This window comes from Danio rerio, chromosome 14 (assembly GCF_052040795.2).
Source record: "Danio rerio strain M-AB ecotype USA chromosome 14, GRCz13ab, whole genome shotgun sequence".
In the NCBI taxonomy this organism is placed as follows: Eukaryota; Metazoa; Chordata; class Actinopteri; order Cypriniformes; family Danionidae; genus Danio; species Danio rerio.
This window is the reverse complement of record NC_141034.1, coordinates 16,320,059-16,346,909: the sequence shown is the minus strand read 5'-3', so window position 1 is coordinate 16,346,909 and position 26,851 is coordinate 16,320,059. Positions and strand designations below refer to the sequence as shown.

Genomic DNA, 26,851 nt, shown 5'->3' with positions numbered 1-26,851 from the left:
TGGATTTTAATTATGTGTAAGTTGCATTAAACTCTATTGTTTAACCACTTACTGTTGTTTTCAAATGACTCATGTAACTTGTCTTTCAGAATGTTTTCAGTTGTTGAATTTACCTCAGACCACAGTGTTGCTGTAATTCCAGATGTATGGAAAGAAGAATTAGATGAGGTAAGGAGTATACTACTCTACTATACCACCGTATTAAATGCAATTATGTTAACTAAAACGCAGTATGTCCATAATGTGGAAAATATGTTTATAATTGTAAACACACGTCATGCACATCTTGTATTTAGAGAAAAGTAAATACCAAAAAGAGTGCTAATTAACTTCTAATTTAAGTACCAAAATAGATAAACAGCAGGTGTGATGTTTGCAGTGGTCTGTAAATATAAGGTACTTTGTATTGCATGTTGTTAGCTGTATTAATATTTATATTAATACTTTCCCAGGACATCTATTGTTATTGGCCACCCAACAATGCACAATCTCTTGTGAGAAAAAGGTCCTTACCTGATAAAATCAGATGGATCAGATTGCAAATCCATAGAGTTTTCAAATCATCAGGTATGTCAATAAATTGTATTGTCTGTTTTATATTAATGAGGATCGGAGATAAAGGCAGTAACACTAATAGCTGAAATTTGAATTCTTATCCATTTTCAGTAATTATCAATCATTTTTACAATGATCATTTTACTCAGTATTTTTTTTTCTTCATAATGCTTTATAAATATTTTACCTTTTGTTCCCAATAATGTTTTTTTTTCTTTAGTTGACTACATTACAGCACAAAAGCTCATGATTAGAGCTCAAAATACGTCATGCCCTGAACTTTCTGATGCTTCCATCTCTGGAAAAAAGCAAACCAGGCTAAAGAGACCACCTTTACGGCTTTTAGAGTCAGATAGTGACATCACCGATATAGAAGACAGTACGTATACGAATTTATTTTTTATTTTTCCAGGTAAAAAAATAATTAAATTACACATAATTACATTGAATAAAATTGATGTTTAGGTGATATCAACAATATACCACAAGCAAAAAAATCAACACTGCCATCCCCCCCAAAAAGAATAGAAAAAAGAAGAAACTTAATAAAAAGTACAGGTAAAAGTCAATGATTTATAAAGCTGTAGATGTTTATTATGTTATAATCTGTGATATGGTGTGTGTAATGTTCATACCACTATTCTACACAAACATTCTGGCCATTTGTCTATGACAGTGTTATCATTAACAATGTGATTCTGTACATTATTTTCAGAATCTGAGCCGTCATGGACATGTGAGGGACGTGACAGATTTCCAAGAGCTGGATTTTATAGTAAGGATAATAGATTAAATAACAAGTTATTATAGATAAGCAAATTTAGACAAGCAAATTGACACTATATAAGTATATATTCTAAGTAATTGCAAGGTCATTGTGTCATTAATCCAGAATTGCCAGAGGAGGCCAGAGTTGCTAGATCAGCTTCGTATACAGATAGTACCTGTTCAATGATGCCACAACATTTAGGCAATGATTTAATGTTTCTTTATTTTATTATTTATTTTTTAATATGTTTTTTATTTCTACAAGCTGAAAGCCATTTAATAACTGATGTTAATAAAACAATGTTTTTAATAATATTTTTTAGATTTCTGCAGCACACCAAATATGGATGTTCAGTGTGAAGGACATAGGGTTAAGACAAATACATTTAAAGGTAAGCCATATGTAGTCTTTTCTAGAAAATTTCCAAGGACTTAACCACTTCTTGATAATGAGTAAGGGACCATTTAAGACATGACAGGAAATCGGTTAACTTTTTAAATTACTTTTACAAACAACATTTAAAGTTTGATGCTTGTGTGAACAGTCATAACATTTCTTGTACAACCAATATACAGTAATGATAATTTACTAATGTGTTCTTGATTCAGAGTTGCCAGGGAGTTTCAGATCGCCTATGTATACGGATACAAACACCCTTTTAACGATGCCACAGAATTTAGGTACCATTTCCTTTTGTTTGCTTATTTTTAATTGCAATTCTTTATTTAAACTTTCAAATGTAATTGTTTGTCTGTGCAGCAGATGTGGCACACAAGGCAGTATGGCTGTTTTACATGTATTATTGGGGTTTTAATATTTTTACATTAAAAAAGGAAAAAGTATCATTATGGATGTGACGTCTTTTCGTTATGGATGTGAAAGATGTGAAATTGCCACTTGTGTGACTTTGGTAAATCAAATAGAATATTTTGAAGACATTGACAGATGCATTTTTGAGCATTTCTAAAGTACTGTAAAATACTTGCGTACATAAAAAACCCAGAAAAAGTTTTCGTATTTTGGTGAAAACTTAATTTTTTTTTCAAGGCAAGATTGACATTTGCATGGAATTGCTCAAATACTAAAAAATAATAAAAATGGTTCTTATAGCTCCAATTGTGCAAGAGTGGAGTTAAGAACTTATTTCAAATACTGAGCAATGGCAACGTGATACATCATATCTATGCCTCAGCTGGTATCAAATTTAATGCTCCAATTAATTACTGAAATTTGTACCATGATATACAGTATTAAGATATTGACATAAGCTATAAAAAATATTATTTTAAGATATATACCTAAAATTTATTTTATTTTCCTTTGGCTTAATCTCTATTTTAGAGGTTACCACACAGAAATGCCAACTTGGCCTGTGAGGTCACAGTGCTTCTGAGCAACCATGCCGCTTAATCCAAAAATACTTATTGTATTGCTTTATTGTATATACAGGTTTAGAGTAGTTTAAATATAATAAAAAGTTGAAAGTCACTCCAAAAGTAAAAATAATAAATAATAATAATCTGTCTTTCTAGGTGCCCATCATATCAATATTGTGCATGTTCATTATCACAAGTTATTTAATTACTGAGTATCAGCATATATAATCATACATTTTAAAAATCGAATTGCAATTGTTCTTTTTACTTCTATTTTACTGTAAATCCTTAAACTTTATAGTGCGAGGCCTATTTATTTTTAACAAATATGTTCAATGGTTTTATTTGTTTGTTGTTTTTCCCTTCAAGATCCTGCAGGGACAGCCAATGGCAATAGAAGCCAAACAGATGTTGGATTGCAAAATTGTAAGTATTGTTTAAAGAGTTACTCCCACCAAATAAGTTTTTTTTTTTTAAATTTAGTCAACTCATAACATTTCATATATATATATATCCAGCTTTTTTGAGTAAATATTTGTGTACTTTTGATTTAATTTCAGTTGACTTGAGTACAAAAGGGCAAAATAGCATTTCAAACAACAGTAAGTATAATTAATAATTTAATTAAAACAAAACATTTTATTTTTTATGTAAATGTTTTTACATTTAAATTGATTAATTTAGTTTTTTGTAAAATATCAGGTCAAAAGAATTTCATAGTAATTCAAATCATATAACAGATTTCCAGTTAAATGTCCTCATGAAGCTGGATAAAATAATTGAAAAACAGGAAGAGCATTCTCTCCTGTTTCGCCGGCTTCTGCAAACAAGAGAGGACAGCACAGCAACAGAGAACCCTATACCAGCTATTGGTCAGTTATCTGACTTAATGACTTTTGATGATAAGCTGCGAGTGAATGAGGAGCTTCAAAGAAAGATGGTTAAGAATCTTACATTTTTATTTGACAAAATTCATCTAAACTATTCATCTAAAATGTTTACATGATCAGAATTTGACAATAGTGTAAAAATTTAATTCAGGGCAAATACCTATCTGCACTTGGAGGACCAAATTATGGGGAGACAGTGCGGCGGATGACGAGAAAAATCACTTCCTCAGACGTTTGGTCACATTTTAGTCTTAAAGGAAGGAAGGGAAAGAGGAGACTGGAAGATCTTTCAGTGTATCGTGTTCTATTAAGTAAAAAACAAAACACACACATTTACATTTATTCTTTTGTAACAATGTTAGATTTAAAGCCATACATTTTAAGATTTTTACAACTGAGATTAGTACCTTGTTTTTCACATGTACAGTATTGTATATCTCTAAAAATGTTACTTGTAAATAATATAGGAGCAATAATGAGATCACAACCTGGGACTACCAGCATGGATGCTGAAAGCCAAATTGCAGAGACACTTAAACATGCTCCAGGTCTTGTTAGAAGAAAAGCTAACGTAAGAATTTTGTCAATGTATTATAAGTGATTTTTCAAAAACATTTGTGTGTTTATTAATTTAGGGAATTTAATGATGTATAATTTTGTATGTTTTGATTGTATTTTTCTCAGTATTAAAGTACAAATCAATCTTTGTAATAAACAGTAAATTTATCCCTGCTAAAAAAACAAGTGGGACATTTTTTTAATTCTTTATTATTTTGGACTCATGCTATTACAATTACACTAAGTTTAACATTCCATTTTGCAGCGAGCAACGCCACAACTTCAAGACGGTTCAATGGACCTCTTCTCATAATTTTAAGTAAGTATTCAGAAATTGACTAACTTTTTTTTAACTAAAACCTGCTTTACCTGTATCCCCATATATTCATTTAATTAGGGGGTCAAGCGCGTAGCGCTGAAACCCTATTGTATTTGTTAGGATTTTTATTATTATTATTATTCTGCCGAAGTCACTATTGCCCAGACCAAACCGTAAGGCCGAGAGAGCTGAAACTTGGCCAGATGGTAGTACCCCGGTACACTACGTTCTCACCAAAGATCAGCCAAATCAGACCATAGGTGGCGCTATGGCGCCAAAAACCCACTTTTTGGACATTTTTGGCCACTATTCGTTCACCGTTTGTCGTAGACTCAAAAACTTTACATTTTTTGAATCCTTGGGTTAACCTGAACAAAAGTGCACAACTGCACTTTTTGCTCTACGACGCACCGTTTTCCCGCTACATCGCCATTTGTCCGAAACCTACTTTTGCGAACTAGTCCTAGGTTTTTCACTCAATCTGAACCAAACCAGCTCTCAAATGTTCTCTGGACACTGAATATCAATAATTATCAAAAAAAGTTGACGTTTTTATTCTCACGCGAATCAGTACACAACAATGTTCGATGCTAATTGAAGCTAAATGCTAATTGGAGCTATAACTTTTGAACGGAATGAGATATCATCACCAAACTTGGTACACACATGTATAAGCTCAATTTGATGTGACAGTGCAAAATGAGCGGACTTTGGCCACATGGTGGCGCTATAAAGCTTAAAAACCATAAAATGACCCTAACCTTACAACCGTTTGTCCGATCAGCTTGAAATTTGTCATGCATTGTCTTTGACCAGTTTGCCATGACATATTATAAGGACAATGGCACATCTAAAAAAACATGGCCGCCATTGGCCAATTAAAATTGTGCAGCCATTTAGCAAGGTTAACGATCAGCGATCGGAACGAAACTCGCTGGGTATGTTCGACTTATGGACCTAGAGGTCTGTAAGAATTTTGAAAGAAATCGGCCACTAGGGGGCGATTTTATGCAATTTTAAGGTGTAATGGGTTGTGTATCACACAACCTTTTGCAAAACCACACAAAATACATATCATATGATAGGCCTGCTCCTACTGAACAGTTTGACACTCAAACCACTGCTGTCACTCGCACCGTTTATTTAATATTTATCAACATATGAAAAACCTACTTTTGCGAACTAGTCCCTGGTTTTTCACTCAATCGGGACGAAACCAGTGTTGTTGGAATCTCTGGACTGTGTAGATCAATAATTATCAAAAAAAAGTTGAACTTTTCACTTTGGCTAGCTGTAACAGGCTAATTTACAAAAGGGGCGTGTCCACACGAACCTACATGCCTCTAAACCAATAGGGAAAGCCCAAAACATCACAGAAATTGGTGAGCACATGTGCCATATCAATGAGAAGAAACTTGAAAAATTTTGTGAAGATCAAACCATAGGTGGCGCTAAAATAGCAAAAATAGTCTTAAAAACATGCCAAATGGCTTAAAAATAAAGTAAATGTGCTTCATTTAAACACTATTTCACAAATACACTTAATCTACATATCATATGATAGGTCTGCTTATACTGAACAGTTTAACACTAAAATCACTGCTGTCACTCACACCGTTCATTAAAAAAACATCAATATGTACAAAACCTACTTTTGCGAACTAGTCTCTGGTTTTTAACTCGATCGCAACGAAACCAGTGTTAAATGAACCTCTGGACTGAGTAGATAAATAATTATCAAAAGAAAGTTGAACTTTCCATTTTAGATAGCTGTAACAGGCTCATTTACAAAAGGGGCGTGTCTACACGAACCTACATGCCTGTTAAACAATAAGAAAAACCCAAAACATCACAGAAATTGATGAGCACATGTGGCATATCAATGCGAATAAACATGCAAAATTTTGTGGTGATCGGGCAATAGGTGGCGCTATAATAGTTGAAATGGTTCTAAAAACATCATAAAATGGCTTAAAAATGCAGTAAATGTGCTTCATTTACACACCTATCACTGAAATGATTTATAAGTTGTTGTTTTTTTGTCCATCTTGGATGTTTAAATGTCTTAAAAACACATATTTTCAGTATTCTATCTTTTTAGCCACTATAACACAGACTTTTAACTGTCACCTACCATTTTTAACCACTAGATGTCACCACAAGACCACTTATTGTTCATAACATTTGCATACCTTTGTTGTTTTACATTTTTTTGAGTTTAAAGTCAGGGAAATTGCATTTAGGATCATTCTGAATCATATTTTGACCTGATGTAAACACTGTTATGCATTAAACATCTAATTTGGTCACAGTTAACCTCTGTGTAATAATTCTAATAGGCAAAACTGGTTCTATAATTAAACACCTTGTTTTAAAACATTTGTAAAGAAAATCACAACTGTGTCCACTAGATGGCAGTAACAGACCACTTATAGTTTATAGTTTATTTTACTGCTCTGTAGCAAAGAATGTAATGTAATGCATTCTGAATCCCAAATTGACATGAACTGAACACAATTAATGCATTTAAGATTAAATTTTGTCAAAGCTTGTCACACCTTTTACTCGGTAGATTTTTAAATTCTTTCAATAAAACACAAAATTATTAGTTTATATAGTTATATAGTTTTGTCATTTTTGTTGGGAAGAGCTAAAATAGCCATAACTCATGAATGGATTGAAATATCTACATCAAACTTGTTACACATATGCAAGAGGTTAATCAGAGGTCATAGCATGAAATTCGTAGACATTGGCCACATGGTGGCGCTATACATTGTAAAATCACTGTATCCGAGTAACCATTTATCTGATTAACTAGAAATTTAACATGCCGTGTCTTTGTCTAAGGTGCCATGACTCAATCTACACATTATATCTTAGGGCTGCTTATACTGAACACTTTGACATAAAAGCGGTCCATCGAAATGTTCATTAAAAATTTGTCAATATGTAAAAATCGAAGTTGCTTCTCAGGAGAGTTTAATCAAACATTTGTTAGCTCAATCTATAAACTTTAACGCTCTAATCGTATATTTCGTTGTCGAATAAACTACTTACAGGCGTCCTAACTGCTATATGACCTTACCCTGCTAAACCGCTTGACCCCCGTTAATTGCTGCTTGCAGCTATATTTATTATTATTATTATTATTATTCTGCCGAAGTCACTATTGCCCAGACCAAACCGTAAGGCCGAGAGAGCTGAAACTTGGCCAGATCGTAGTACCCCGGTACACTACATTCTCACAAAAGATCAGCCAAATCGGACCATAGGTGGCGCTATGGCGCCAAAAACCCACTTTTTGGACATTTTTGCCTGCTATACGTTCACCGTTTGTCGTAGACTCAAAAACTTTACATTTTTCCAATCCTTGGGTTAGCCCCAACAAAAGTGCACAGCTGAACTTTTTGCTCTACGACGCACCGTTTTCGCGCTACATCGCGATTTGTCCGAAACCTACTTTTGCGAACTAGTCCTAGGTTTTTCACTCAATCTAAACCAAACCAGCTCTCAAATGTTCTCTGGACACTGAATATCAATAATTATCAAAAAAAAGTTGACATTTTTATTCTCACTCGAAACAGTACACAACAATGTTTGACGCTAATTGAAGCTAAATGCTAATTTGAGCTATAACTTTTGAACGAAATGAGATATCATCACCAAACTTGCCACACACATGCATAAGCTCAATTTGAGGTGACACTGCAAAACCCGCAGACTTTGGCCACATGGTGGCGCTATAAAGCTAAAAAAACATAAAAATTTCTCTAACCTTACAGCCGTTAGTCCAATCAGCTTGAAATTTGGCATGCAGTGTCTTTGACCAAGTTGTCATAACATACTATAAGGAAATTGGGATATCTCAAAAAACATGGCCGCCATTGGACAATTAAAATTGAGCAGTCATTTAACAAGGTTAACGATGAGTGATCGAAACGAAACTCGCTGGGCATGTTCGATTCATGGTCCTAGAGGTCTGTAAGAATTTTGAAAGAAATCGGCCTCTAGGGGGCGATTTTACGTATTTTTAGTGTGTAATGGGTTGTGTATCACACAACCTTTTGCGCAACCACACAAAATACATATCATATGATAGGCCTGCTTATACCGAACAGTTTGACACTCAAACCACTGCTCTCACTCACACCGTTTGTTAAATATTCATCAATATAGGAAAAACCTACTTTTGCAAACTAGTCCCTGGTTTTTAGTTCAATCGCGATGAAACCAGTGTTGTTAGAATCTCTGGACTGTGTAGATCAATAATTATCAAAAAAAAGTGGAACTTTTTACTTTGGCTAGCTGTAACAGGCTAATTTACAAAAGGGGCGTGTCCACACGAACCTACATGCCTGTAAACCAATAAGGAAAGCCCAAAACAACACAGAAATTGGTGAGCACATGTGGCATATCAACGAGATGAAACTTGCAAAATTTTGTGAAGATCAAACCATAGGTGGCGCTATAATAGCAAAAATAGTCTTAAAAACATGCCAATTGCCTTAAAAATAAAGTAAATGTGCTTCATTTAAACACTATTACACAAATACACTTAATCTACATATCATATGATAGGTCTGCTCATACTGAACAGTTTGAGACTAAAACCACTGCTGTTACTCACAACATTCATTAAAAAAACATCAATATAAACAAAACCTACTTTTGCGAACTAGTCACAGGTTTTTAACTCGATCGCAACGAAACCAGTATTGTATGAACCTCTGGACTGAGTAGATCAATAATTATCAAAAAAAAGTTGAACTTTCCATTTTAGATAGCTGTAACTGGCTCATTTATAAAAGGGGCGTGTCTACACAAACCTACATGCCTGTAAACCAATAAGGAAAACCCAAAACATCACAGAAATTGGTGAGCAGATGTGGCATATCAATGTGAATAAACATGCAAAATTTTGTGGAGATTGGGCAATAGGTGGCGCTATAATAGTGGAAATGGTTCTAAAAACATGCAAAAAAGGTTTAAAAATGAAGTAAATGTGCTTCATTTACACACTTATCACTGAAATGATTTATAAGTTATTTTTTCTGTCCATCTTGGATGTTTAAAGGTCTCAAAAACACATATTTTCAATATTCTATCATTTTAGCCAATATAACACAGACTTTCAACTGTCACCTACCATTTCTAACCACTAGATGTCACAACAAGACCACTTATTTATTGTTCAAAACATTTGCATACCATTGTTGTTTTACATTTTTTGAGTTTAAAGTCAGGGAAATTGCATTTAGGATCATTCTGAATCATATTTTGACCTGATGTAAACACTGTTATGCATTAAACATCTAATTTGGTCCCAGTTAACCTCTTCATAATAATTCTAATAGGTAAAACTGGTTCTATGATTAAACACATTGTTTTAAAACATGTGTAAAGAAAATCACAACTGTGGCTTCTAGATGGCAGTAACAGACCACTTGTTGTTTATTTTACTGCTGTATAGCAAAGAATGTAATGTAATGTTATCTAATGCATTCTGAATCCCAAACTGACATGGCATGAACACAGTTAATCCATTTAAGATTAAATTTAGTTAAAGCTTTTCACAAATTTTACTCTGTAGATTTATAATTATTTTAATATAATACAAATTTTTCTTTTTATACAGTAAGAACATGCTCAATTATAGAAGGGATATGTTTATGCACACCTAAATGGCTGTAATCACATAAATAAATTACACTGTGGCCACTAGATGGCAGTAGGAGATCACTAATAGCTTATTCACTGCTCTTTTGTCATTTTTATTAAGAAGAGCTAAAATAGCCATAACTCATGAAGGAATTAAAATATCTTCACCAAACATGTTACACATATGCAAGAGGTCAGTCTAAGGTCATAGCATAAAACTCGTAGACAATGGCCACATGATGGCGCTATACATTGTAAAATCACTGTATCTGAGTAACCATTTATCTGATTAACTTAAAATTTGACATGTCGTGTCTTTGTCTAAGGTGCCATGACTCGATCTACACAATATATCATAGGGCTGCTTATACTGGTCACTTTGACATAAAAGCGGTCACTCAAAATGTTCATTAAAAATTTGTCAATATGTAAAAATCGAAGTTGCTTCTCTGGAGTGTTTAATCAAACATTTGTTAGCTCAATCTATAAACTTTAACACTCTAATCGTATATTTCGTTGTCGAATAAACTACTTACAGGCGTCCTAACTGCTATATGACCTTACCCTGCTAAACTGCTTGACCCCCGTTAATTGCTGCTTGCAGCTATATTTATAATAATTTTTTGTATATGATATTTATTATTAAAGCAATAAAATATAGACTTACATAATTAATCACTAAATGTCTGAAGCTTCAATATAAACTTGCTAGTCAGTAGTCATTTTCTGTGTAGTCCCGTTGTGTCAAGCTCTGATCTGTCCTTTCTTGTTCACTGCCTTTTTGACCTGTGGCTGCTGGGGATCCATCTCTGAAACTGGATTCTCTGTTGGATTTGTTTCTTTCTCTGACTGCTTTCTCCATACCAACAACTACGCCTGGTATTCAACTGCACTCCCCAGCCTGCTGTATTCTCCAGGCCAGAGCTTCAATGTAGTATCTGCATTTTAATATATTTACATTTAATTAATTTATTAATTTATTTTAAAAAATGTATATATATTTTAATGCTATCTTTTTTAGTTCTCTTGTTTGTTTACCTTCTCAATTAACATTTTAATTTAGCCTACCCTTTGAATTTAATTAAATATTTAATTATTTAATATAATCTAAACTTTATTTTATACTGTTTGTTTATAATTAGATGTGTACTGTATGTATCAAATGTTGCAAATATATAATAAAAAAGTTTGATTTTATTCATTTGTGTGACATTTTTCACTTCAAAGTTTACACATGCAGTTGTTAAATTAAATAGGAAAAATAATTGAACAATATTTTATATTGAGCAATACTGGAAAATAATTGCTGCTTAATCCTGTATTCTAGGCAGTATTGATAAACTGCCACAAAAAATATTAATACAAGTAGTAATAACGCCGCCTCGCGGTTGCTGAATGTCGCACGACAACGTTGCTACAGCCTTCTCACGTCTTACCGTACGTTCACACCGAAAGCGGCGAGAGCGTCCAAGGCATAGGTCGCTCTGGCCGCCCTGGCGACAACGCTGTCTGCCTTCAGCTCCGGCGGCGAGAGCGTCAAAACTCGCAACATTGATCTCGTACTTAAAGGAGCCGTTGCAGCATTATCAGTTACATTCCTGCTTAAGACATGTTTTTAGCGTGAAAAAGTTGCGCACTTCTTATCAAATTCATATAACAATGGAAGATCAAGTTGCATGTGGTGTGGCTTTGCTCTATTTATCCAATATGTGTCCATATGTCTGAAATATCCTGAAGCAGCAGTACTGTTTTGTACTGTCACATCGCGTGAGATTCCCGCTTTTTAAAGATAAATTTATATAACATTAATGAACATCAGTAACTCGCCAGTAACTTATTTAATGTATGTTCCTGTAAGAAAACATTGTAAATAATTGGAAATCCAGCGACCGCAATAATCAAACCCTTGGGAACAACTGTGGTCGGAACCAAAGTTCACAGGTCTGTGTTCACTGAACTGCTATCAAGCGGTGGACGTCTTTATTCTGATTGCTTGCCGCCGAACCGCGTCATAGCTCATTACCATAAAGTTGACTTCATTTCAACTCTCCTCGACGCTCACGCCGGCGAAGACGCGCCACGCTGCTCCTCGCCGCTTATCGTCACCTATCGCCGCCGGCTCTCATTTAAAATGAATGACTTCCGGCTACTTTGACGCTCTCGCCGCTTTCGGTGTGAACGTACGGTTACATTTCTACGTTGTGACAATGTAGCGAGCACGTAAGCGGCAACGTTGCCTTTGAAAAAATACAACGTTGTGCAGACATCGCTACAACGTAAATGTGTTTGTTGGGATCACGTTTGCACTGATTCGGTTCAGCACTCGAGCGACTCTGAATCGTATTGAACCGTTTGCTCGGGAATTATTTGATCACGTGTTCACAAGCACATTCAGCAATATGCAATTAGTGTATAATTAGTGTATAAATGCGTGTGGCCAAGCAGTATTAAGAAATAGTAATGAATCATATACAAAAAGGAATCGGTTTTAGGCGGATTCAAATCTTTACTGTTCACTAAGGAGCCGATTCATAGAACCGAACGGACACGACTCGACCTGCAGGCAACGGCTCTCCTAATTTGAAATTCACCTGACGTCTTTCATCCAGCGAATTCATCCTCGGTAAGTGTTTTAAAGTCAAATTCTGTCCGTTGAAGGATTGTTTTGTATATATTTCTGTGTATTGAGTGTGTAATTTAAAAGAATTAACCAAGTGACATTAGTTGTAACGTTAGGTTCTTATGTTATGTCACGCTGTCCGTTAACGAATGGTATTTTAAACAAGAAATAACAGACGCCAGGCGGTCATTGTAGTGTTTGCGAGGTATTAGATACAGTGAGTTTATCTTGAGTGAGTTTTTGACCATACGCTAAGTTACCTGAAAAAACATAACTTTAACTTATTGTAACTGCATTAATGCATTCTCTATTTCAGCACAACACTGAGATGAAGGCGAAGTCACCATGAAAAGTTAAACGTTTACCGTTAAGGTAAGCTCTGGTCTTCACATAGTCATTATGACTAAGCTATCATTATGGTAAAATTTTTCAACTGTAAGTTAGTTATTTAAACTAAACTCATAATGAAATGATTCTTAACTGTTTTATTAAATGGAGCTGAAAATTAAATGCAGTTGAATTATTTTAAGCTAAAGTTAATATTAACAAAATACATATTAATTGTCTATTTCTCAATAATGTTAATGAGCTTGATGTATAGTGTGTCATTAATTGTACATTTAATTTTTGGTGTTCAGGTGTACCTGAGGTGAGTGTACGTTCTGAGTACACAGATATAAGCCAAAGTCATTATCACTATATATATATATCCATCCTATTCTAAGAGAAATTGATGGGGTCAGGGAATGATTTGTGTACAAATGTATTTTAACCCCATACAGATTGGTATGGTTGTACCATAGATTTAGATTAATTAATGTTAAATCTTATTTTACTCTTATTATATTTATCTGTTTTTCAGCTACAGTAATTGATGTTGAAAAACTGATGCTACCAATCACTCCTCACTTGATTATTCAAGGTAATGTTGATGTCTTCCTCATTTTGATTAGATTTTTAAATGTCAAGTTGTTCACAGATTTGTTGTGAGGAGTTTCATGTACAACCTCTTTTTCTTCTTCCAGCAGTTCCTAAGATAAAAAAATCTGGTGTTAAAACATCCACGGCTATGCTATTTGCCTACCAAGTGCTGAGTAAATATTAGACAAACATTTTTTTCTATAACTGTTGTCTTTGTGTTTATTAACAATTTTACTGGGCATATGTGTTTGTTTGTTTTTTTCAAATAGCCTGGAAATTGTAAGTTTAGTTCAATATGTTATTTTATGCTATTCATTTTTGTCTTAACATGGATTGCATGTTGAAGCTATCGTTTCATAGTGGGAAAATGTAAAAGAGAATCACTGAATACAATGGCATAATGATTCTGCTTGTTCAAAGAAGGTACTTGATTAAGTTTTCCTCAAGCGACACATCAGTTTTTATGACTATTGCTTGACACTTGAATTGAAGGGACAGTTCACCCAAAAATGAAAATAATAGCATCTTTTGCATTCTCCACTTGTTTCAAAATAGTTATATATTTATTTTGTTCCGTTGAACACAAACTCATATTTTTTAAAGAAATTTGGTTTAAATATGGATGTCAATAGTTACTGGTTACTAACATTCTTAAAAATATCTGCTTTAGTGTTTAACAGAAATTCAAACTAGTTTAAAACACGTGGAGTAAATAGTGGCAAAATAGTAAACTATTCCTTTAAATATTTTATTCTGAGACTTTTATTTATATGTGTCTTGTCTTTTGTCATATTGTCCTTCTAGCCCAGATTGTGATGGACCTGGAATGCGACACCAGTTACTCTTAAGACAAGAACCGAATAAAGCACAGATGTGGAGGGATTTGCAGCCAAACTAACTGGAGGGAAGGAACCTTTAGGTAAAAACACCTGCTTTATTTAGATCTGAAGTATTTTATTTGACATAGAGATTTATTGTTTTAATTCTAATTTAAAGCAAACAAGGTTGAGCACCCCTGGTCTAAAAGCTCAAAAATGCTGTTTCCGTGATAAGGATGAATGTAGTTCAGAAATAGATTCATTAGGATCAATGCTTAAAGTAAACATTTTCTTCTCTCTGTAGACCAAACATGTTTACCATCCCTCACATTTTAATAAATTGTTTCTGTTTTTGTTTCTTACAGTGTGGGTGAACATACTACCTGGATGTCCAACAAAGGCTGCACAAGAGCTCATTTGATAGCACATATTCTGTCCTGTCTACATCTCTGATGACCTGGAAGTGCTTCGACATCAGTGAGTGTTGTATATTCGTGGCATTGTTATTTCACTACAGCACCCAGAATGCATTGTGACGTGAACCGGAAATGCCGGTTGTTGTAGTTGTCATCGGATATAGCGAAGTAAAACGGAGAGCAGTAAAAACGGTCTGTGTGTCATCTTATTCCTTATGCAACGTTATTATCCACACGGATATAATAAAGTGGCGACGAGGATTGAAGCACTCGCGCGTGTGTTATGACAACGCGGAAGTGAAGCAGCGTGAGTGACACGAGAGCGAGAGAGAAAAAAAAAGTACGAGCCGGCTGCTTTCACGTCTTCTAAAGGGAGAGGACCGACAGCGATTCAGATAAGTGACTGAATTGATTGTTGATGACCGAAAACGGGACAAAATGGCAACAGTTTTTGGCAATATGTGTCCGTTTGATGAAAGCAGTGAACAGTGGAGTTCTTATACAGAACGATTTGAGTACTTTGTGGCAGCAAATTCAATTGCTGATGATAAATTGGTACCCACCTTTTTAAGTGTGATAGGTCCAAAGACATTCACACTACTGCGTAACCTCCTACAACCAGAGAAACCGGGGGAGAAAACGTATGAGCAAATAGTAAACACTCTCAAAGCTCATTTCTCCCCGAAGCCATTAGTGATAGCAGAGAGATTTCGGTTTCACCGACGAAATCAGCTAGAAGGAGAAACTGTTACAATGTTTGTGGCAGTGTTAAAAAAATTAGCTGAACATTGCGAATTTGGTGATACATTAAATGACACACTACGGGACAGATTAGTGTGTGGACTTCGCTGTGAGGGAATTCAAAAAAGGCTATTAACAGAGAGCAACTTGACACTACAAAGAGCGATTGAACTGAGTGTGGCTATGGAATTGGCTGCTAAAGAAGCTCAGCAACTGAGCTCAAACAGTAAAGTGTATAAAATGGTCACGGAAAAACAAACAGAAATGAAGGGCCCTTGTTTTCGTTGTGGAAAAACTGGACATACACCTGTCACGTGTTGGTTTAAGGACATGGAGTGCCGCAGCTGTAAAAAGAAAGGACACATAGAGCGTGCATGTAGAAATAAAACAGAAAAAGGGAAAATGCAGCACAAAACAACATTTAGAAGAAAACAAAAGAAACAAGTATTCACAGTTGACCAAGAGAACAAGAAGAATACAGACACATCAGATGATGAATTTTCTTTGCATGTGCTCACCGTGGCAGGGGGAAACAAGTCATACAAGGTCACAGCGCTGGTGGAAGGACAACCAGTGAAGATGGAGATTGACACCGCTGCTGCAGTGTCGCTTGTGTCAGATGTGGTATACCGTGAAATTCTGAGCCACCTGCCACTAAAACCACCCGATGTGCCCCTAAAACTTACACTGGCGAATCAGTGACCATGAAAGGGTTTCTCCAGGTTACCGTTGAACTAAACAAACAAATAAAAAAGCTGCCATTGTATGTGGTTTCGGGTGATTACCCCTCACTGATGGGACGTTCCTGGCTGGAACAACTGCAGGTGAACTGGCAGGTCTTTCACATGATGACATCTAATACATTGGATTTAGAGGATGTTCTTCAGAAAAACAGTGACGTTTTCAAAAAGGAGTTAGGCAGCATGCAGGGGATCAAAGTGAAATTGACCGTTGAGCCGGAATGCCAGCCAAAATTCTTAAAGGCCCGACCTTTGCCATATGCACTCAAACCCAAAGTGGAGGCAAGCTTAACTGAACTTGTAAAAGATGGTGTCCTGGAACCTGTCAGTGTAAGCAAGTGGGCAACACCTATTGTTTCCGTTTTAAAGAAAGACGGTAGCATAAGAATTTGCGGAGATTTTAAAGTCACTGTGAACCCAGTGTTGTCGGTGGAACAATACCCCTTACCGCTCATAAATGACATCTTTGCAGGACTGACTGGAGGACAAAAATTCAGTAAAATTGATCTCAACCAGGCATACCTGCAAATGCATGTTGAGGAGCAGTCCAGAGAACTATTGACCATAAATACACACAAGGGCCTATTTCGGTATCAGCGCTTACCATTTGGAATCACTTCGGCTCCGTCCCTGTTTCAGCGAGCGATGGACCAGATTCTGGCAGGACTCCCGGGAGTAGTATGTTACTTAGACGACATTCTTGTGACTGGTACTGACGATGAATCACACCTGCAGCATCTGGACGCTACCCTAAAAAGACTGAAAGAGTATGGATTGAGAGTGCGGAAGGACAAATGTGAATTTTTCCAGTCTGCAGTTGAGTACCTAGGCCATGTCATTGATGCCTCTGGCCTGCATACGTCCCCAGCAAAGGTTAAGGCCATAGTGGATGCTCCGACACCTAAAAATGTCACCCAACTGCGTTCATTCCTCGGCTTGCTTAATTATTATGGACGTTTTATTCCAAACATCGCTACTCTGTTGAAACCCCTGCACAAATTGTTGTGTCAGGAGAATAGCTGGAGGTGGACCACTGAATGTCAGGAGACTTTCCAAAGAGCAAAGGAGACCATGCTGAAGTCAGAAGTCCTCACTCATTTTGATCCTTCTCTGCCAATTCAGCTGGCCTGCGACGCCTCCCCATATGGTGTGGGAGCTGTCTTGTCCCACATCATGCCGAACGGTCAAGAGAAACCGATCGCATTTGCTTCTAGAAGTCTGAGCAAAGCCGAAGCAAATTATGCTCAAATTGAACGTGAAGCATTGAGCATTGTGTTTGGAGTGCGCAAGTTTTACCAGTATATTTTCGGAAGGAAGTTTACTCTGCTGACCGATCATCGCCCACTGACAGCGATTTTTGGTCCTTATCATGGCATCCCCTCTCTTGCTGCTAGTAGGATGCAAAGATGGGCTTTGTTATTGTCTGCTCATACCTATGACATCAAATACCGGAAGTCAGAATTGCACAGAAACGCAGATGGACTGTCCAGATTGCCTCTCGCTGACCAAGTAAAAGAAACAAAAGTAGCTGAAATTTTCTACTTTAGCCAAGTGGAAAGAACCCCTATAACAGCTGCACAAGTGCGCAAGGGCACACGTAATGATCCTGTCTTGTCCAAGGTCATGGATATCGTCATGACAGGAAAAGATGAGAACCATGACCTAGAGCTAAAACCATATCTTACTCGACGTCATGAACTCTCAGTGCAGACAGGCTGTTTATTGTGGGGAAGGAGAGTGATCATTCCACCAACATTGCGCAAATCAGTGTTAAAACAGCTGCATGCGGGACACTTTGGAATGGTCCGCATGAAGGAGATTGCCAGGAGTTACTTCTGGTGGCCAGGAGTGGATCGAGAAATTGAAGAGAAGGCAAGAACATGTACGTCATGTCAAAGCATACGCAACGTACCACAACTGGCACCGCTGCACCCCTGGGAATATCCAGAGAAACCGTGGCATCGCATTCATGCTGATTTTGCAGGTCCAGTCGAGGACAAAATGCCGCTGGTCGTCATTGATGCACACAGTAAGTGGCCTGAAGTAGCCATAATGAAATCTACGTCAGCAGAAAAGACCATTGAGAAGTTGGGAGAAATTTTCAGTAGATTTGGACCACCAGTGCAGTTTGTTTCAGACAATGGACCTCAATTTATTTCGCATGAAATGGGCACATTTCTACTTGCAAATGGAGTGCAACATATCAAGTCATCACCCTACCATCCTGCAACAAATGGGCTTGCGGAGAGGTTCGTGCAGACCATGAAACATGCTTTAAAAGCTTCAATTGGACAAGGCACATTGCATCAACGCCTTCATAACTTCTTGCTGTGCTATCGCAGTACTCCACACGCAACTACCAAAGTGTCACCAGCCTACTTGTTGTTTAATCGAGAGCTCAGGACAAGCTTTGAGCTACTTAAACCAGCAACACTTAAAGAAACGGTCCTACAACAACAAGAAAATCAGGTACATCGACGGAAACTGCGAGCCAAAGACAGATCCTTTTTGATAGGCTCATCGGTGCTGGCCCGGAACTATGGCACCGGTCCAAAATGGGTTCCAGCTACTGTGGAAACCCAGACGGGTCCCGTGTCCTACAGGGTTAAAACTGCTGGTAATCTTCTATGGAGGAGACATACTGATCAGTTACTGAGTGGAGCCAGTACATTCACTGACCTTCCTGAAGGTACCGACGTCTGTGATTCAGTTGGCAGCTCACCAGCTTCTGCGACTGTCACTACAGAGCCTAGCAAGATTACAGATTCCCCACCTACTAAAGAACTGTCACCTCCTGTTGTTTCGACTGAAAATGGGGACCAAGTAAGCCGCCGGTATCCAATAAGAGAGCGACGTCAACCTCAGCGTTTTTTGGATTATACTTAGTTAGGGGCTACCCTTACAGTATTTGAGTTGGGGCAGAATAATCCCCTAAGGGTAAGCCAGGGTTTGAGGTAGTCCACCCTCATTCCCAGGGATTTAGTTGTGTTAAATTACCAAGGACATTTAAGACATTTAATCAAGAAACGTTCAAATAAATAAATGTGTGTTTACAGAATGTTATAATGGTAAACTGAATGTTATACATTCATTCTGCATGGTGCTAGTTCAAAATTAAAATGTTGACCTTCAAATTTAAGGGGAAGGAAATGTTGTATATTCGTGGCATTGTTATTTCACTACAGCACCCAGAATGCATTGTGACGTGAACCGGAAATGCCGGTTGTTGTAGTTGTCATCGGATATAGCGAAGTAAAACGGAGAGCAGTAAAAACGGTCTGTGTGTCATCTTATTCCTTATGCAACGTTATTATCCACACGGATATAATAGTGAGTAATACATCTTTATATTGTCATGCATACAGGATTTCTGTAAGCTTAGCTTTAATGTTAGTTTGTAATCAGCAGTGACTGTTTTAAAAAATTAAGTATTTAAATTATTCTAAACGTTTTACTGATGCTGTGCACAGTAACGTTATGATGATTTAGTTTGAGGAAATGTCACTGGAGAGGTGTTCGTATAAAAAAAAATAAATAAATAAATAAATTGTATGAAATGACTCGATAAAATGTTTATTTGTCTCGCTGACATGCCATCACTGCTGCATATTGAAATACAGTAATATGAATTGACAGCAGAATATTACCACAAACATTTCATGAAGTGGGCTAGACTGCTCTTTAGTTCTCTACTCAACTTAAACACATTTCCTCGTGTCGCTGAGCCTCTCTGCAGATTTTGCCAAAAATGAATGCTTAGTGATTACTTTGTTTTATGCAAACCATATATCAGTAACTTATCATTAGCATTATATTTAAAAAAATCACCCACAGCTTTCATGTTCTCTAACGCAATCTTGTCTGTAAGTTAGAAGTGGATTTATACGTGTTAAAAGCCTTAAAGTATTTAATTAACATTAGTCACGTTAACTTAGATTATTTTATTTATTTAATTTTAAATATGTAGCCTCTTAAAGTGAGAATGAACTGTGTTCACCCCTCTTGAATCCGTGGAAGCACTAGTAGTGTGATCATGGAATCAGATATTCAAGCTATACAGAGTCGGACATTAAGTTAAGATGAGACTTTATTTTTTACACACCTGTGTGGACACCTGACTAGCGATCTTCAAGAACAATGCCCGCTGATCTTTTCCCCATTAACGTTAGTGTAATTGTGAATTGACAACAAACTGTATTTCACCAACAAAAACAATTAAAAAACTGTTTTATATAACTGATATATATATATATATATATATATATATATATATATATATATATATATATATATATATATATATATATATATCAAACTATATATATATATATATATATATATATATATATATATATATATATATATATATATTTAAACAGCAGTGCAGTGTTTCGTTTCTGAATGAATTAAATGGTTTGAGGGATGATTAGTTTTTACTTCAGTGATTGATTTTGCTTGTCATTTTTGCAGGATCATCATCATGTTGCTGCCCTTTTTCACTGTCCCTTTCCACAACATCATTTGGCCTTCATCATTTCCTGTCCTGTAGCAGTATTCTCACCTTTTTTAAAATTGTAATGCTTTTTGATGCATTAATTGTTGACTGGTTTTAATGATCAATTGTTTATTAGTGTTCTGTTGCTCTGTTATATTGAATTATTGCTACTGTTTCAGCATGGTTTACACAATAAACCTTTATTGTGAAGTTAAAGTTTCAGTTTCTTTATTTTTCTTGTATGTCTTGAACAGTTAAAATAACACTTGTGCAATTTTTGAACATTTTTACCCATTATAAAGTAGCACTATTAAATAAAATAAAATAACATTTAATAACTGTAAAATACTATACAGTAATAATGAAAGTAACATTAAAATACCGTAGTTCTTCATGGTAAAAATGTACAATAAAATACTGTTTTCAGTTTTGCAGTATGTGCACCACTACTGTAATTAGTGTTACAGTAAAAATCAACAACAGTAAAATGATGTATTACATTTTACAGTAAATGTAATACTAATGTAATTAGTATTACAGTAATGCTACTGTTTTATGAAATACAGCAGCTACTGGATCATTGTTGCCAGTAACTTACTGTTAATTTAACAAGAAATCGTTTACAGTGCAAGTAATTCTGAGATCAGTGGAAATGCTCCGGCAATCAGTAGATACGGTGCATCGGTTAGGAAAAAGAAATGATGCTGCCACTAATAAGCTACCCAGACCAGTAATCATACAGTTTGCAATGCGAACTGTAAGAGATGAAATGTGGAAAAAAAGCCTTCTTTTTTTAAAAGAAGGCTATGGACTTATTGATGGACTCAGAGTTGATCCGTGACTGGAAAAAATAAATAAATAAATAAAAAGGTAACAGGCACTAATGAAAATATATAAAAGCCTGATATGTGATGGAAATAAATTGTTGGACATAGCAAGGATAAGGTGTTTAACTAAAAGAATTAATAGTTGATTTAACTGGTATGGTTTTGTTTTGATAAAAGAGTTATTAAGGACAACAAGTTCAATTCTGCACCTAAAGTGAAGGGTGTGTTCTGAGAGTTAGGCTTTTTTTAAAACAAAATTATATCTAGTCCTTTTTTTTCGTTAAATGTTAGAGGGTCAAAAAACAGTGTTAAGCGAAAAAGCTATTTTTGTATTTTGCAAGAAACACAAAGAAGGCCTCGTAATTGCACATAAAGATGATGCAGAAGGCCACTGGTTAAAGTCAGCTAAATTCATGATAAGTGTTACATTATACTTTGTTTTTATGGATATAACAACAAAGTGGCCAGCAGAGAAATGTTTCAGAAACTTAGAATATGCTTAATGAATGGAAAAATATTTAATACTGAACCTGTTATGATAGGGGGAGATTTTAATATAGTTGTTGATTCATGGTGAGATAGAAAACCTTAGAGAGGTTCACATTCTGTGCATAATGATGTTACATAAAATTTATGTAAAATTACAACGGTGGTTGATTACTGGAGGGTATCTAAGCCAGACAGTTTTCAATATACATGGTTTAATTCCTGAAGAAATTGACAGTGTTTAAGACTAGATAATCGGCTAATCTCTTGTGAACTATGTAGAAATTACTACAGAGGTTACTCTGTTCTTAACAGTGCTCCAGTATTTGGAAGTTTAATAATGACTTGTTAAACAATGATACATTTAATCAAAAGGTGCTTGCTCTCATTGAAGAGACTGAAAAACTACATACATACATACATAACATAAAATTAAACAAAACAGCAAGTCTGTAAAGACAATGACAAATCCAAAAAACAGTGCTGTAAGAGGAACTTTGTCAAACTGAAAATTGCCATATCACTGGAACCTTTTTGGTGGCTGGAAAAAAAAAAGTGCTGCAATTATGCTTGGCTCATTGTAAAGCCTTTTAATTGGCAATTTCTTTTATAAAATAAATATTGGATTGTAGGTTTATTATTTTGTTTTCTTAATTGGAGCAGAGATAATATTTCGTCATCTTAGAATTATAAGGTTCTATCTGACATTTTTGTCAAAATTGAGTTATTGACATATTTTTCTTAAATGACAAATAATTTACATTATGAGATGTTTTTAATGAGTTTTTTTTTTTTTTTTTTTTTTTTTTACATTTTAAGACTTTTTATATATAAATAAAAAACAAATGTTACACACATACTGTTTGCTATGGAATGCAAAAACTTCTCAATATCTCAAAATCATTCAGAATGCAGATAGAACCTTATAATTTTAAGGTGACGATTTGTAAAACATAAAATAAAAATAAAAAATAACATAAGCACAAAGTTTCTTATAAAGTTTTTGTTTTTATTATAACGACCCAGAACGTAATGTACATCATTAGGGACATCTATTTGCCATGGGGAAAAAACAAACATCATTCCAGTCAAGTCAGCAAAAGCTCAGATAAATATACAGCAAGATACATGGTATATCAAGGATATAAAATTAGGGATCCTTATCAATTTCTATAATAAATGCTAAGCATTCTAAACTCTATATTAGAAGTAATAAACATCTCAACTAGGGCTGCACAATATATTGTTTAAACATTGATATCATAATGTGCTCATCCACAATTATTCAATTCAGCAATTCACAATTATCACATCCAAGGATCTGCAGTTTTACGTTGAGATTATAAGAACCACATTGCAGAATGTGATGTGCGGAGTCACAGTGAAAACCAACCATAAAGGGTGAAAGGGCGCCCTTTCTTAGTATTTTTATGGACTGTGATTTTGTTTAAGTAAATATAAACTATTTTCTCACAGCAAAGTTTGTTGGTTTAACAAAGATGAATAGTATTATTTATAAAATAAAGAAAAAATAGTGTCATTTCTCTACATAAACACGAACTCCCCAGACAATAACAAAACACTGCTTATTTAATTAGCATTTTGTTTTATTGAATTCAACAGTGTGTCATTTGTTTATTATATTTTAAGCTAATACAGTTGTTGTAAACTTCTAAATGAAATGAGTGAAAAAGAAGAGAGAACCCAGTCCAGGAGACTCGAAACAAGCAGAATTCCTTTATTGAGACATGTTGGTTAATCTGCAGTCATACAGCGTCTTTAAGATGTCTATGTGTCTGCAAGAGCCTACTAGAGGTCCGCAGTCTTCAAGTTCTTTCACAAGTCTCTCAAGTCTCACACAAGTCTGATTTAAGACAAAGATTTCATGTCTATATTGTGTTCTTAGGAGGAGGGGATATGGCTAAACAAAGCATGCAAATTCAGTATTGGAGTCAGCATGGCATAGGTGTTAAAAAATGGCCCAGCTACTGACCACACAAGTTAATCAACATAGGGTTTCTGTAGCATAAAAGCAACACCCGAAGACAAAGACAGAGTCGTTTAAAGCATTTGCATCACTGGCTTAGCCTGTAGTCAGAGAGATAAAGGTTAAATGTCCCTCCTAGCTGGGATGTTAATGAAATTATATAATTAAAAACCAGAGAATATAACTTTTTAGTTAGATCATTGTTCATTTGGAATTAGATGATATAAATGTATATTTCCACAGTTCCCCCTTTGAGAGTTATTTAAAACTCTCACAAAAAATATAAATTTGTAAGCCTTCCTAAATCCATTCAATGGCTTCTGTTTGATAACAGAGGCCCCATCTTCTAGTCATGTAACTTGGAAAAAGTTACAGGCACATTTAACTTATTCTGTGTCATTTCAATATCTACATAGATGTAAGTGTAGATTTCTAAACTGTTCACACGTTTATGACAATCAGTTGTAATGTCATAAATCCTACATGATGACACAAAAATCATGTAGTTAAACTGCAGATCTTCTGAAAGTCCATGGCTTGTGAATAGTGTTCAGTCTTTTGTGAGGTGTGTTTCTTGTGGTTCTTTTCCAGCACAGAGTTGATCTGATGACTTCCTGTCATTCATGGATCTCCGTAGTGATGCTCTGGTTCAGAGTGTTTCTTAAGAAGATGCAGTGTTTGTGTTTACCTGCACACAAGAAAACAAGGAAACAGCAGACCAGCAGTATTCATGCATAGACTTGTATGATCATACAGTTCATGTGTCTAGTTATTCAGGTGATTGTATAGTGGTTGTGTTAAGTTGGTGATCGTATAGTGTTGTGTATTTTCTGTCTCCTAATCTTAAAGTTATGACACCTATAAAACAGTGAGGGGAGGATAAATGGGGAAAAAGGGAGTCTTCACCAAAGGGTGCGGCCCCTGAAGCCTGTTGCTTTCAGTTCTGCCCTGGGCGCCTCACTGGTTTGTGTGTCCTGTTCTGTCCCTGAGTGTGGTGGGCAAACTTTAAAATGCGAGACACAAACTATCATTCAATAAATATCAGTCCTATCAGACATCATAACATTGAATGGGTAGTGATTGAAAATATGTGTTAAAACACATTCAAGGCTGTAAGTGGACTTAAGCAGAGTTCCCTAATACAAAGAAAGAAGTTTCCTTTGTGTCTTTTTACAAAGAGTCTTTCATCTTAATTGTAAATGAACTGGGACATTAAGCACTTACAGCCAAAAAATGGTTAGCATCTTTGTGGACAGCTCAATGGATTTAGTGATGAGGGGAGGGGTATGTTGAGGGCATTTAGCAAACTGTTCAGAAGTTGATTTACCCTGTTCATCTCTTTAAAATTCTTTTTATTCTTTCTACACTCCCTCATCCAATGTCCTTTTTTACCACAGTAATGACAACAGATATTTTTCCTAAGACATTTGTGATTTGATGTCTTTTCTGTGTTGACCTTAATGGTGGCTGCTTCAAATCTGACTCTGTCTTTGATATGAGAGTCTCTTTCCCACAAAGCTAAACTGTTCAGATTATTTCTGAGAGTGGTGGAAGACCAAGTGATATTAAGAAATGGCAAAGCTTGTCTGTATTCAGTTGCAAGGCTATCTGACCAGATACGGACTAGGGGTCCCTTATCATTTAGCACACTGTCCGAATTATCAGCTAATCCACTGTAAATTATGGCGGATTGACAAATTCTCTCAGTGAATTCATTCACAGATTCATCTTTCCTTTGCACACAACAAGTCACTTTTGACCAGTCAATCTTTGGGCCAACAATGTTCTTTAGAGCTTTCAAAACACCCTCTCTCAAATCATCCTTACTGGCATGTTGTAATTTAGAGGTCACAGTATGCTCAAAACTGTTGAATTCAGATTCAGTGAGAATTTGAGACATTAGCTGGGTGACTTCTGTTAATGACATGTCATAAAGACGCATTTTGCTGATTAGTGCTCTGCTAAACTCTGAAAAATTTGTGCGTGCTGATGGTAAGCTTTGAGACAGTCTGTCTATTTCTCTAGGTCCTAGTGTTCTGGAAACTGTTTGAATTTGAACAACAGAAGTGTTGTTGTGTGAACTCTTAGTTCTCTTAGATCTTCTGGCACCACAAACCTCTACTGAGCCTATAGGTAAATCGCTATCTGACTGGATGGAAATGTCTGTTTCAGAGACAATTTGTAAGTCAGGATGTTTATTATCAGGCTGACTAACCTTCTCAATGTCAGTTTTTGATTTCTTTAGGTTCAGTTGTTTTGTTAATGAGGTTATCTTAGCATGAAGCTCTTGGATCTGTTTTTCAAATTCTGATTTAGCTTGAGGTTGTTGTTTAGCTCGAGATAAATTGAATTATCTGTAGCAGCAGATAATGCCTTTTACATTGTTTTTGCGAATGCATGCATCAAGCACTTTCTTGCATTCATCTAATGTCCAAACATTATCTGGGTCAATGCTAAATTTCTTTGTCAAATTTAGCCTGACTGACTCTGTAATTGAGTCCATGTGCTGTCTTAGCAGCGATTTGAAATCCTGATCTGACAATAAAGGAGTTGTTAAACTACCTTTTTCAGTTGTAGTGATCAGTCTTGTATTCTGTCTGAACATTTTGTGAGCTTATTATCACAAAGTAAAAATACTAAAACTTTTCAGATGAAAGTGTAGTAATTTCTTC

The 26,851-nt window shown here is 35.6% G+C and overlaps 1 protein-coding gene across 1 annotated transcript; it reads left to right on the top strand.

The window, feature by feature from the left end:
• The first annotated feature begins 38 nt into the window (after positions 1–38).
• Positions 39–11,325, top strand: LOC137487514 (uncharacterized). The gene is made up of 15 exons (XM_087281326.1): positions 39–168; positions 453–567; positions 776–934; positions 1,021–1,113; positions 1,271–1,330; positions 1,448–1,525; positions 1,647–1,715; positions 1,933–2,004; positions 3,070–3,126; positions 3,261–3,302; positions 3,441–3,640; positions 3,742–3,901; positions 4,058–4,161; positions 4,414–4,467; positions 11,029–11,325. The coding sequence occupies exons 1-14, from the start codon at positions 91–93 to the stop codon at positions 4,459–4,461; spliced, it is 1,335 nt and encodes a 444-aa protein (XP_087137452.1). The 5' UTR covers positions 39–90; the 3' UTR covers positions 4,462–4,467; positions 11,029–11,325.
• The last annotated feature ends 15,526 nt before the right edge of the window (positions 11,326–26,851 follow it).